The sequence below is a fragment of the Rattus rattus genome, chromosome 5 (genome assembly GCF_011064425.1).
Source record: "Rattus rattus isolate New Zealand chromosome 5, Rrattus_CSIRO_v1, whole genome shotgun sequence".
NCBI lineage: Eukaryota > Metazoa > Chordata > Mammalia > Rodentia > Muridae > Rattus > Rattus rattus.
The window spans coordinates 96,599,554-96,613,849 of record NC_046158.1 but is presented as its reverse complement, the minus strand read 5'-3'; the positions used below and the strand labels follow the sequence as shown (position 1 = coordinate 96,613,849).

At 46.1% G+C, this 14,296-nt stretch overlaps 1 protein-coding gene across 1 annotated transcript in view; it reads right to left on the bottom strand.

Moving 5' to 3' along the window:
* Eif2ak4 (eukaryotic translation initiation factor 2 alpha kinase 4) overlaps positions 1-14,296 on the bottom strand; it is an 86,699-nt gene that overhangs the window by 13,873 nt on the left and 58,530 nt on the right. Inside the window, exons 21-30 of the mRNA XM_032903918.1 lie at positions 13,475-13,711; positions 11,929-12,004; positions 11,035-11,156; positions 8,254-8,303; positions 6,970-7,138; positions 5,721-5,837; positions 5,066-5,131; positions 1,569-1,739; positions 1,103-1,237; positions 715-822 (exon numbers count right to left, since the gene is read on the bottom strand). Coding sequence (XP_032759809.1) covers positions 715-822; positions 1,103-1,237; positions 1,569-1,739; positions 5,066-5,131; positions 5,721-5,837; positions 6,970-7,138; positions 8,254-8,303; positions 11,035-11,156; positions 11,929-12,004; positions 13,475-13,711 — 1,251 coding nt within the window. The remainder of the gene's footprint in view (positions 1-714; positions 823-1,102; positions 1,238-1,568; positions 1,740-5,065; positions 5,132-5,720; positions 5,838-6,969; positions 7,139-8,253; positions 8,304-11,034; positions 11,157-11,928; positions 12,005-13,474; positions 13,712-14,296) is intronic.

Genomic DNA, 14,296 nt, shown 5'->3' with positions numbered 1-14,296 from the left:
GTCGGGGGCCTGGCCCTTGGGCAGACTAAGGCAGGATAAAGGGTTGGGGCTTTCAGACACAGCCCCAGTTCTGGGAGGGGAAGGGGGAAGTGGATCATTGCTGACACTGTCAATCCTGCTATATAAACGAAGCATCCGCCTAACAGCAAAGGACAAGGTTCAGAGCGCTCTGGAAGGAAGCTCCTGGCAGGCAGGCTGTGGAGATCCCGGGGATGGGGCACCACGCAAGGCATTCCTGACACACCTAAGATCTGCACGTCTTCACTTCTTCACTTTAATGTCCATTTTATTATGTCAGGTTGCCACGGGGTTTCTCTGAGTTCTGTGACCTGCTTTAAGAAATGGGGCTTCTAACTGGCATTGGAAGTGGAGGGGCAACTTGGGGACACAGCTCTCAACCTGTGGTCCTGCCACTGTCCCCAGGTGGGTGGGAGTGTCATAAAGGGAACTGTGTTAGCTGGTGGCTGCGGCTGCTGTTCCTCACTTGGCATGTGGGGTGTAACTGGGCAGGCTGTGTTCCAAAGGTGAGTAACACCGAGGGATGGGGATGCCCCAAAGCGTGCTGCAAGCATCAGGACTTACAGGCCAAAGGTGAGTAACACCGAGGGATGGAGTGCCCCAAAGCGTGCTGCAAGCATCAGGACTTACAGGCCAAAGGTGAGTAACACTGAGGGATGGAGTGCCCCAAAGCGTGCTGCAAGCATCAGGACTTACAGGCTCTCCCATGTTGAGGACAGCAGTGAAGATCTTGTCTATGGCTATGCTGACACCGACAGCAGTGGGCACTGGCCCCAGAGCCTGTGGCCCTCTGAACTTGGGAATCTGTGGAGAGACCAGAGGCCAGGCTAAGAAAGAGGAAAGGAATATATTCTGGGGAAAGCAACAGTAAAAAAAGCAAGCCCTCAAAAGCCTGGCGTGGTGCATGGCTGTAATCTCAGCCATGGGAGCAGAGGCAAGAGGATATGTTTATATCCCTAGATGAAGGCTACATAGGATTTCTGGGTTGCCTTTGTGCATTGTAGTGAAAAAGGAACACGAGGTGAGGAACTAGAGGACTAGCAGTCAGCCAGAGCAAGTCAGCACACACAGGGCTTGCCCTCACCAGCAGGTCGTATCTGCCGCCAGCTGCAAGGATCTCAGGCACGACCCTCTGCCTGCGTTTGCTGAATGCCAGGAACTGGAAGATGATGCCATTGTGCTGCTGCACCTTGTAAACCAAGCCCAGGTTGATGGAGACCTGTGGAGGGAACGGCCACACCCACCCATCAGCAGCCTCAGTTGTGGAATGTGGACTACAACTCTGTTTGAATTATTCTGCATGAACAAAAACCTTCAGTAAGATCTGGCAAGAACGTTTCGTGGGGCCTACCAAGCTCTCTGACAGTAACTCCCTCTCTGAGACACACACCACAGAGTGGGTGTGTGTGACAGAAACAGTGAAGCTTGCAAAGAAATCCCGAGTTTTGGAAAAATACAACACTAGCATTAGGGAAATAAAACCCATCCCCCCAGCCACTATTATCACCACAGACTCATACTGCCAGCACGGCGCAGAACAGCTGTCAAACCTGCAACTTCACGCCAAGCTTCTTCAGCAGCCCGACAACTTCCTCTAGGTCTTTTAAACTATACTTCACCAGCTGAGCAACGCCTGTTTTCTGTTTTATTAGTGAGTTTATGGTCGGCGTTAGGTCTTGCAAATCCCCCTTCTGCTCGATGAACTTGTAGAGGCGACACAGCTGGAAAGCAAAACGGCACGGTTAGCTGCTTCTCTGATGGGGACACACCATGCACAGTGCCCACAGCATGTGGCATTTGGTGGTCACAGGTAATCCTAGCCTTTGCTGCAGTCCCACAGAGTATCCTTCCCCCCATCCCCCCAATTCCACTCGGAAGCAGCTCACAGAACGTTTGAGACACAGTCCATATACTTAGTGCTGAGTACTGGCAGTGATGGGGACCCGACACTGGCAGAGCCTCTGCTGGGCATCGTTCCTACTGTAAACCTTGTTCCCCTCCACTGTCCACACCCTCATTTTCATGACCGCTGGTGAACAAATGAGAGGGGCTGGCCACGCCGGTTGTTCAGATATTCATAGAGTTAGCCAGAAACTCTCCTCTGCCCTGCCTGAGTAATCCCCACGAGGAGCCCGGGGCTGCCTCCTCCTGCCCTGCCTCTGGAGCTCCTATTCCCTCAGCTCATATGTGGTGCTAGGTACACTGGGTCTGCCATATCTGCTCCAGAGAAGAGCAGTGCTGGGGACGGCAAACTCTGGCTGACCCCAGTCCCCAGCAAGCAGGAGGAAGAGGGAGTAACTACAGTCATGGTGCCCAAGAGAAAACTACCAGGAGCCGAGCTGGAGATCAGACCAAAATTCTAGCTATGCCACATTGTAGGCCGCATCTGGCCCTATAGGCTGGTTCACAAAACCCAGGAAGGAGCTGAGTGATGTCTCAGCTTAATGTAATCAGTTTACCATAAGTCATTTGCACTTTAAATCCCTAAGAGTTAGCTTTTTTCCCTTTTAATTTTACCCTTTATTTTGAGACAGGGTCTTGCTCTATAGCCCTGGGACTCCTTATGTAGACCTGGCCTCACACAGAGGTCTGTTCCACTCTTTACTCTGCTGCACTGCTGCTGGGATTAAAGGTACACACCTTTAATCTGAGTACAGAAAAGTGGTTTTCTTGTAATCTTCTAAGTTAAAGATACAAGGATTTAAATACAAACTCGTGTTTTTGACTTTTGACTTAAGTTTCCTTCCTAGGGTTGGTGGTATATAGCTCTGTGTGCTTGGAGCTCTGGGTTTGATTCCTGGTACAAAGTAAGATAAATAAGAGAAATAAGAGAAAATAAGAGAAAGTGTTTTTTTTTCTAATAGCATTTCCATGAAATTACCCCATTAAAACCTAGCAGGAGCAATGGGGAGCTTTTGCACCCATGTGACTGGATGAATCTCGGTGACTCTTGGGTTTCAAGATGTCACTGTGAACTAAGATGGGGCTGGACACCAGAACCTTCCTGCCCATCCCCCACCTCCCTAATATACTTGGAGCACCATTTTAAAATAGCGAAGTATGAAATGTTATTATTAGATCCCATTTTTTTTCTTTTAAAACTAGTCAAATACACTTCTTGCTTGGGACCACAAGGAAAGGCTGCAGAGCATGGTATCTGTGAGACGTTTTCACATATGGCATTAGCTCACAAAACCTTCTGGGTAGAGAGTCACTGATCTGCACCGTTTCAACCAGATTCTTGATACCCTTTATTTATTTATTATTGAGACTATTTCTGCACATGGGAGTGGACTTTGGCATATTTAGGGTATATAAACATTGTTTTTATGCCTGAACCTTAAGCTATTAGGTCGCTAATATCTCCTCCAATATTAAATATTTAAGGTTTAACATGGCTCAATTTATAAACTGAGTCTCGTACATCTCATTTACCTTCTATGCTGCTCTGTTTTTGTCACCTTGACACAAACTAGAGTCACCAGGGCTAGGGGACCTCAATCAAGGAATTGCCTCTCAGGCTGAGCAAGCTTGTAAGTAGGGTTCCGTCCGCCATGGCTTCTGCTTTAGTTCTTGCCTTAGGTTCCTGCCCTGACTTAATGGAAGTGTACACCAAATCAACCCTTTCCTCTCCAAGCTGCTTTTGGCTATGGTGTTTCTCTCACAACAGAATTACAAATAGACCATCTTCCCTAAATGCATGTGGGTGTTTCTTTCAACCATGGTCTATGCAAGCCCTGTGAACGTTGTTTCAAAGAGCTGAAGGCATATATATGTGAAGGCCCTCTGTGGATTCTTCTATGTCCAGCACTGTGCCAGCCATACAATAGCTGTCCAGAGAGTAAGCGACTCCATTGCTCTACCCACAATCATGTTTGAGTCTACTGAACCTGTGAATTTTGTTATCACTATAAAATCATGGATAAAGTTTCAGATCAAGGGCTGTAAAGCTGGGAACGTTATTTATTTACTTTGTTTTTAAAGGTAGGGTTTCTTTGTGTAGTTCTGGCTGTCCTGGGACTCACTTGATAGGCTGGGCCGGCCTTGAACTCAGAGATCCACCTGCTTCTGCCTTCTGAGTGCTGGGATTAAAGATGTGCCCCAACCACTGACTAGTTACTTTATTTTTTTAAACTTATTTTTATTTTCTGATTTTTGGAGACAGAGTTTCTCTGTGTAGCACTGGTTGTCCTGGAGCTTGCTTTGTAGACCAGGCTGGCCTCAAACTAAAGTGTCTGTCGCTGAAGCACTGGAATTAAAGGCATGTGTCACCACGCCTAGTTGCTCTGGAAAAGTTTTAGAGATCAAACATTTTTTCCCCTTGGGGTAGGGTTTAGTGGAAGAATGTAATTGCCTAGCATATGAGAGACTCTAGGTTGAATTTTTAACACTGCAAAAGAAAACTAAAACCAACTCTTCCTTATCCAAATATGGAGGAAATATATAAACTTCTGTTTTCTCCTGCTGTTTAGCCATTCTGTTAAATGTGGATTGTCCCAAAGATATGGATTGAATGACATCAGTAAGAGAATACAGCTGACCTGTTTACCATTTAAGAGTCTCCTTATTGCTGACTGGGTCAAAAAGAAGATTTTAGAGATAGGAAATTGCCAGGAAGATAACAGCCACAATTCCATTCTGAAGAGTAGAAGACCTTGGGTGAGCTTAGGCTGCTTAGGAGGATTTGCAGAAATCCATGCCCAGGTTCACAGGCTTTGTTTGGAGGGCAGCGTGGTGCTGGGCCTGCTCAGCAGGAGGCTGTATCAAGTGCAGGCTTTACAAGGGATGCAAAGAAAGAACCCAGTAATCACGGAAGAGCAGGACAATCAGCATGTGGAGGACACACAGAAGGACACTCTCTGATCACAGCATCAGTTTCTATCTTCTAATCCCAGCGGTTGCCATGGCACCAACACTCAAGGGGGAAAGCTGCATCTGTGAGCAGCAGATGTGTGTTGCTTGTTACCACACTGCTACAGAAACGTGGTGACATTTCCTGACATCATAAAATGAAGAGACAGTGCAGCACACATCAGAAGGTACTTACACTATTAGACGACAAGGACAGGTTACAGAACTTAGCTTCTACTTCCCTCCTAGTCAGCTTCTCTGTCTGATGGAGAAGAAAAAGGGAGCGTAAGTGATGCCTAGTTCTTGGGAGGCAGAGGCAGGCCTCCATGAATTCAAGGCCATCCTGGTCAACATAGTGAGACCCTGTTTCAAAAACCACAAGACCTCCTGGAAACAAAAGCAACAAGAATGAGCTTCAACCTTCCCTCCCAGTCCCTGCGCCCTGCCAGTGGCCCATCTGTACTTTGCTGAACCCAGCACAGCCCAACAGCAGCAGCACCTTGTGAGGAAGAACAAATCCCCAGAAAACAGCCAGTCAAGTCAGAACCCTTGAAGCCAATCTGCTAGATGAATGAAAAACTAGCCAAGGCTTCCGTGTATTAAAAAAATAACAATAATGAATGTCACAATTCATTCTACACTAACCACAGACTGTCCACACAGTTACCTCCCCCACGGCCACATAATTAGAAACAATAAAAATAAATCTTAGCCACAATTGCTTTGGTCACATTAGAGCAAAGATGAAAGGAGATGAATTCTCCATGCAGTTTTATGGTTGCCTGAGTCAGAATAATCATGGGCTAGTATCATCACCTTTCAACATCCAGTCAGAGTAATTAAATGCTCACCACAGCATCATACAGAATAACGTAGACTTGACTGAGTTTATCCTCTGGGATCCCACAGTGTAGGAGTATTGCCTTTAGGAGCATTGTATGGTTCAAGTAAATGCTGTAATTTCTTTCCTAAAATATAGAGAAAAATACTATTATCTTCATTATAAAAGCAATAGAAGTATGTGGTCAAATGGAATCTGGTAATTATTTTCCTACCATCACAGAAGAGCTAAAGTGAAGCATCCTGTCTCCTGGTTTATTTTTGTTTCTTTCCTAACCATCCATCCATCCATCCATCATCCATCCATCCATCCACCCACCCACCTATCCATCCATCAAGCATCCATCAATAGATAGATAGAGTTTCTCTGTGTAACCCTGGCTGTCCAGGAGTTTGCTTTGCAGACCAGGCTGGCTTGCCTCTGCCTTCTGAGTATTGGGATTAAAGGTAATTGCTGCTACTGTCTGGATATCTTTCATATCTGCTACCTTCAGTGTTACAGTTGAAGAATGTGATACTTTTATAATATGCATACAAATACACAGGTTGATCTTCAAAGTTGAAGAGCCTAAAAGAGCACACACAGACGGAGGAACAAGGAATCAGATCGAGGTAACTGGCTTGCAGAGGGCAGTTAATGGTCATCATTCCTGAGTGCTCACAGGTGTGCTGGGACAGCTGGTACAGGGAGAAGTGGCCCAGGGGCTCTACCTTGAATGAGCACATATGCTTGGATCGCATGGAGGCCTCATGTCAAGAGCTGTGAGGGTCGAGACTAAAATGTGACCAGCCAGCCAGCCCTGAGAGGCTTCCTGGGAGAAGCGTCTGACCCATGGCTGGATGAGAGACGACTTTCTAGACAAGTGAACATCCATGACCAACAGTGGGGAATGGCAGGGCCTGTGAGGAGAGCAGCAAGCAGTCCCCATCAGAGTTGGAGAGTAAGAGCTGGTGGAGAGATGAGATGAGGGAGAGCGCTGAGAGCTCTACCAGGGCAGGGGTGTGCCAAGAGCATCGTAGGAAACAGACCCATTGGTGAATGTTGTAAGAATGGGTAGAGATGCCCTATCCCAACAGAACAATTCTGTCCTGGTAGAAGCTCGAGCCGAAGATGACGCTTAAAGGGTCACCCACAAACTCTCTGCAGTTGCTTCAGAAAAGCCATGATCTGTCCAGCATTCAGCAAGAGGCGGCAGTGGGTATTGGTGCCACCGCAAAGGCTAGCAGGACGAGGTAACGCATTACAGTGTGGGAAGGAACCTGAAGTGCAGGAAACTCCTGGATGACTTCATAGATGGTGTAGATGGTTTCAGCAGTGGGCAGGGAGCTGTTGGTGGTAGAAGTGATGATATCAAATGCACATTCCAGGAGTTCTTTGGGATGAAATCGGTCTAACTTCCGAGGTCTGAACACCCGCTCTATGCAGTATCTGGAGGAAGAGATCAGCTTTCTTAGATCGCTGCTTATTGGAGACAAATACGTATAAAGAATTGCTGGGCAAAGAAAAGGAATGAAGATTAAAAAACAATCTGTGTTGTGCTCAAGAGTTCAAAGTCAGCTGTGAACCCGGCCAGTCTTGCCTCATAATCCACACCCCAGTTCCCAGCCTTGTACTGTAATGTCTGAGAGGGAAGAAGTCACACCAAATCCACATTAGGTGATGGCCTCCTATACAGAACGGTCCATGCTTTAGGGATGACTGGTAATTGCGGCCTTACAGCACACAGAGGACGATGTGACATGGTGTGTGACATGCCACTGACAGCATATCGGTTTAATTGATGAAGATCTCAGAGTCCGACCCCTTGCAGTATCTGAATGGGCACAGAGCCTGTCCTTGCTGCCCAGCTCCAGGGTCTCAGCACTGGCCGTTCTTGCTGGGTCACCTCGTTCTCTACGAGCAGCTCCCACTCAGTTACCTGCATGAGGAGCTTTCACAGAGACCACTGACCATTTGTCTCTCCAATTAAATCTTTTTTTTTTTTTTTGGTTTTTTTTTTCGGAGCTGGGGACTGAACCCAGGGCCTTGCGCTTCCTAGGCAAGCGCTCTACCACTGAACTAAATCACCAACCCCTTCCAATTAAATCTTAAAAGCAGCCAGATCTTCCCCCCATAAGAAACCATTTGAAAATATCATTAGTTATGTTGCCTGGGGTCATTAGAAAGCACAGACTAGACGCAGGCCTGCCTATCAGGTGACCCGACTGCTTCACTTCTTCTTCTTCTTTTTTTTTTCTTTTCTTTTTTTTTTGGAGCTGGGGACCAAACCCAGGGCCTTGTGCTTGCTAGGCAAGTGCTCTACCATTGAGCTTAATCCCCCACTCCTGCTTCACTTCTTCTAAAGATGTCTTATGACATTCGAGTCATCTGAGAACAAAGGAGGCCTGGGCTGGGCTCCCTGACACATGCTGCTCAATACTTCAACCCCAGAATTCTTCCCTGTGTGAAAGTGTCAGGAGAAAAGCACATCCACCCCCCAAACCCTTGTCTGATTTCGTCCCCACATCTACCGAACGCAGGGGAGCATAGTGCATGCACCTTACCGTTTTAAATTCAGTATGTTATTTCTTGCCACATATCTTGCAAAAGGGACCTGAAAGAAGAAAGTTTTAAAGATCTATGTCATGAGGTGCCAAGTTCTACAATCTTTTAGTTTTTAAAACAGCTTTGCTGGGCTAGAATCCATACATCACTTTAAGGTCAGGCACCCACTTAATAGTGAGATCGGAGCCGACTGCACCCACTGCAGTAGCCCCGTAGACTGCCACCCAGATCTCCAGCCAGCACACTCTGATGCAGGACAATGACGGAATAGCCTGCCCATGCATTTCTTTTAAAATATACCCTAGCGACACAGGACGCTCATGCGGGCTTCAGCTACAGTAGGCTCTACTGCAGACTCTGGTTACTGCATTTCTGAGGTTTGAGAAAAATCTTTTTATCGAAAACATGGTCGATCATGCTCGTTTGAAACCTGCATAGGCTATTGGTTAGTTGTGATTTTTAAGATGTAGCTTATGGGTTAGGGAGATGGCTTAGTGGGTAGAAAGTAACCATCTAGTAATCAGTGCAGCTACGAATCCTCTGGACTTCTACTCTTCCTAACAGTCCAGATGGTGATGGGCTGTTTATTCACCTCTGTCAAGCAGTAATTCCAAGCTACTTTGCTTATTTAAAAGAAATCCAGAAGCCAAAAAAATAGAAGGAAGGCTGGGAGCGGGGCCTATGGGCAGAACCCTTGCTTCGCATAAATGAGGCCCTTAGCTTCACTCTAAGCACCTCTCACATATGAGCATGTGCGCATGGTCTCCATCAGTGTCCCGCCCTCCCCCTCCCTCCTTCTTGCTTGCTCACTCTCTCCCCCCAAATTTCTCTCACACATAAACATAATTATTTAGAAAAAAAATTCTCTTACATTTTAAAAGCAAAAGTTGTTTTGCAACAAGCCATAAAAAATAAAAATAAAAAGAGGAAAAGCAAAAAGGAAAATGCCTTGATGGTGTCCCTCCTCCTAGGACTTTGAGGTACTCCCCGACAACTTACTTACAGCCCAAGACAGGCTGTTGTGCATGGTAGCTCACTCATGTGTAAGAGTGAGTTTATTGCACACATAAACCAAGTGCGTGCCACACAACAGCAACTCATGCACACAGTTTCTTTCAGTTTTAGAAACCTTTTTTAACAAGAGTGGGATTTTAGAGTTCCTTCGGAACTTATTTTTCTTAAGCTATCAATATATTGTGGACATGTTTAATGCTTACAGATATACTAATCTGCGTGTGTATTTAACCTTACATATATGAATATTTGATATACATACAAGTTTAGCTATAGTCTTTTAACAAGTTTATTTTACATGTATGCGTGTGTCCCTGAGTATAAGTCCACAGAAGTCAGAAGAGGGCGTTAGATATCCCAGGGCTAGACTTATAGACAGTTGTGAACCACTCCATGGGGATTCTAGGAACTGAATCCGGTCCTCTGCAATAGCCTAAGTGTTCTTCACTGCTAAGTCACCTCTCCAGCTCCCCATTTGTCTAAAATGGGTCTCAGTACATAATCTGGACTAGCCTCAAACTTGTGATCCTCCTGCTTTAACCCCCACGTTGGGATTGCATGTATAGCCACCATGCCCAGCTACATTTTAATAGCTTCTTAATATTCCACAATATCAAGTGACATATAATCATTCTCCTACAGACAAACATGATGGGTTTCAATTTTCTTGATATAATTACATAAACATCCTTTAAGATTCATATACTGTGTTACAAAAAACAAACTCTAGAAGTAGAACTGCCATTTCATAGAATATGAATGAGAATCAAATTTTGGAAGATTTCAAGGAGTAGTGGTTAAGGGACTTCTTGCTTCTCCAGAGGGCCTGAGTTCTCTTCTTAGTGCCCATGACAGGTGATTCACAATGCGTATAGCCCCAGTTCTAGGGGCTCTAATGCCCTCTTCTGCCTCTGTGGGCATGCGCACACACATGTGGCATACACTTACACAGATACACATATAGACATCTTTTAAAAAACTAAAAAGAAATTTGGAAACGTTCATTCATTTCATTCTTTTATTACTTTTCTACAAAGTTAGCAATTAATGTTCTCAAGAGTCCTGGCCATCTCTGAATAATATAAAGCTTTGTATCTTCTGTGTAAAGTTAAAGGCAAGCACATGTGCACAGCCACATGTGTCTTGGCGTGTCAGCACTCTTTGGAGTTTAACTGTTATTCTACAGCCGTGTGCTTTCCTTGTCTCTATTCGGATTTTAAAGATGTTTCAGTACTGCCGATTGAACCCAGGACACTGCACATGCTAAGTGCACTCTCTCTCCTCGAGTTGATTTGTAAGTGGCTTCTGTACATTAGGGACAGAACCCTGACTATGAACTCACTGAACGCTTTCCTCAGGTCTAGAGTGCAGTTACGGATGGCTTTGCTAGCAGTCAAGGCCGCAGGAATGAAAGACTAGAGATATTGCTGGCTAAGAGAGCTTCGGGGATCACAGGAAAGAGAATATGGACAAAACTCAGCATGCCCAATTAGCTGTTGCAAGCATTAAATGCTCTAGATAGTAACATTTGGGCTTTACTGAAGAGCTAGCTGGCAAGTCAACCACACTCATCTGTCCCAGTTGAGGTTAACTTGCTATAAGGTTGCTCTGTGGACCTTAGTTCCTGCAATACAGGATCAGACATTTACTGAACTCTAACACGGCTTTTACTCTGATTAGTAATTTCCTCAACGTGTCTCCCCTATAGAAGCCTGTAGTGGTGTGTCTGGGAGGGGATTCTTTAACGGAGCAGCATCCCGGCTCACCCGCAGGTCGAAAGGAAGCATCACCAGCATGCCACTGTGATCCATGAACAGAGCGGCTTCGTTGTGCTCATATATTTGCCTGTTTCGGGGAAGCAGCAGTGGGGTGCACAGCTGGACAGCTCCTACACCAAAATACAGAGAGAGCCGCTGAGCCTCGGGTCTATGCTTCCTTCAGGCAACCCAAAATGCACACAAGCACACAGGCGAGCGAGCTGCCCCTGGGACACTGTTCCTAGTATTCCCAATACTGGTTAATAATGTTCCAGATGGATCCACGTAGAGCTGAGCCGGGCTAAGTCTGTGACTTAGTAAGACTCTATCTATGAGCCAAATGTATTTTAGTAGCAAGGTGGGGATAATCAACAGTTTCTCTTCAACAAGCTGGGCCAACTGCTTATAAATGGATCTTAATACGGTCATACCAAAATCCACCTATAGTAAATTCTCTCTTTCATTGAGACTGGGTCTCGCTATATTGCCTCAGCTGGCTTCAAGCCTCTTGCCTTAGCCTCCTGAGTGCTGAGATTACAGCCACATCTGGCTTTCCTTTCTTTCTTGTGTGTGTGCATACCCATGGGGTATGTGTTTGTGTTGGTGTGTGCACATGTGCATGGGTTTGTACATGTGTGCTTGCACTTAAGCTATGGGTTGCTGCTGTCAGGTGTCTGTCTCAACTGCTCTCACTGAGCCTGAGTGTACTGAGTGGGCTGTCTGCCCACTGAGCTTGGGGATCTTCCTGTCTCTGTGTCCCGCCCCACTGCTGGGGTTGCAGATGTGTGAGGCCAAGGTAGGTGCTGCGGACCGAACTCAGGTTCTTATGCTTGTGTGCACACACTTTACTTTCTAATGATGTTTAGAAAACTCTCTGAGGAGTGATTTTCAGGGAAGACATACCATGCCTTTTGAAGACGCGGACGATGGTTTCACACACAAGCTGCTGGATCTTGGCTGTGCGAATCAAGAAGTTGCCCTAAAACAAGACCGATTAAATGTCATCAGCAAAGCCTAACCCAAGATTCCTCTGAAACGCTCCTCTGTGGTTTGTGTTTGGTGCTGCACAAGTCAGTCCCAAGATCACAGCAGAGGTCTGGAGCGACTGTCTCTTTAGACATATTTAGAGGAGAGACATGGATATTTGTTTAAGGTATTTCCTTTTCATTCCGTTTTATTACAGTATTTTAGAAATAAAAAATAAGTCAAAAGACAAAATAAAGTTAGTTGTAGTCTTACAAAGAGACCTGATTATTACTAGACAGTCAAGCTCTGCTCTTGTTTCTGAGACAGGGGCTCACTGTGTTGCCCGGTCACAATCCTCTTCAGTGTCTGCAGGGTGTACATGATCATATACGCTTAAAATCTATAGTTCCCTCTAAACTCCATCTTCTAAAATTATACCACAGCTAACTATATAGAAATAGATGGCAAGGACAGCCAGTCTTGGTTACCTACTTACTCAACTTTTTAAACATTTCTCTAAATTATTTCAGGGGCTTCTGTGGGTTTTTTTTTATTTTTTTTTGTTTTTTACTTTTAGAAGTGAGATAATAGAGGCTCCTAAGATGGCATCCTGACTACTCTTGTGACACCGTCTGGAAGCTTTTCAAGACGTTCGAGACGCACAGCTGAGGGCACAGAAGGGCCGAGGAGCCAGGCACCTTGCACCTGAGCTTCCTAGGCTATCTGCCAGTGCTGGGAGCCACTGTGTCACCCCATGCAGATCTGACCGCTGGGGTGTCCCAGGCTGGACATCTGAGATGGGTTCTGTCTCTCAGTCTCTTGGGTGGGCACAGAGTGGGAAGGATCGAGGATCAGGAGAGTGATTATTAGCCTGGCTCTTCCCTGACTCTGCAGTCACACATTTTGCATGCATTGTTTGGGGCTTTTGGGAACTTAAGCCAAGAACTTACAGTGCAGGAATAGCTGGTTAAACCCAGTAGATCACAAAGGAAAACCCAAACAAGACAAAGAGACACAGACACGGGATGGCTTAGCAGGTAAAGGCATCTGCTGCCTAGCCTGGCAGTGTGGGTTCAATCCCTGAGGCACACACATTCCTCCAGGTTGTCCTCTGACCACAATATGTGTACCATGACACGTCGTGCCCACCCCTTACATAAGTGCTATTAAAAACTATAAAAACATAAGACATGAAGGTTAGACAAGCATTTAGTAGGAGAAAGGGTATTAGGGGTGGGAGGAAGATAAGAAAGGGCAGAGGGGGGGGGATTTAGCTCAGTGGTAGAGCGCTTACCTAGGAAGCTTAAGGGCCCGGGTTCGGTCCCCAGCTCCGAAAAAAAAGAATCAAAAAAAAAAAAAAAAAAAAAGAAAAGAAAGGGCAGAGGGATGAGTTTGATAGAATGCATCACAGACATACATAAAAGCTATCAAAGAGTAAATTTAAAAGTTTAGGGAACTACACGACATATCTGACTCAGCCCACCTTCAGGATGTCGCTGTCGTAGGTGTAGTCTATGGCGGGGGAGCTGTGCTGGCAGAAGAGCTGGCTCATCATGGTGCGGTAGGCCTTCCCATCCGTGTTGGCCAGCGTGTGGTGCAGCACTTCATGCAGCTCTGACTCCTCCATCTGTGGTGGGGGGAGCAGCTCACTCTTGAGCAGCTCCATGGCTGTGGGCCGTTTGGCTGGATCATGGTTTAACAGCCAGGAGATGACAGATTTCTGCAATGTGACAGGCACACAGCTGGTAAGGAGACAGCAGGTGAAGCTCAGGGACCTCCCATGGCGGTCACTCAGGGTACTTTCCATGCTCAGTTGGCACTGCTGAGAGCTCTGCTTGCGCCATCAGTGCCTTGTGACCACAGACTTGTGCATAACTGTAACTGGAGTATTTATTCCTTGAAAGGGAGAGGGCCCTTTTTATATCTCCTCACCAACAATCAAAAACATCCTCAACTTAGCAAAGCACACAGAAGCTGAGCTTAGTCTTATAACACAAATGACTATAGAAGAAGAGACACCTAGAAAACACCACGAGCCCACGCCTAATGCTAGTGCTTACACAAAGCACACGCAGCACCTCTACCGCACAGCACACTGGTCCTCTCTCCCCCTCCTCTGTGTTTACTCATTCTGTTCCCTGGAATCCTCCCACTCTCATTGTTGCCTCCACAGTTGAGAACCCCCTGAAGCAGCACAAGCCTTTACAAGGCTCCCTACGGGCTCTCTCTCTAGAGACAGTCTCCTCAGTATACAGCCCACTTGGCCTGGAACTTGCCATACGTAGACCATGCTTTGAACTCAAAG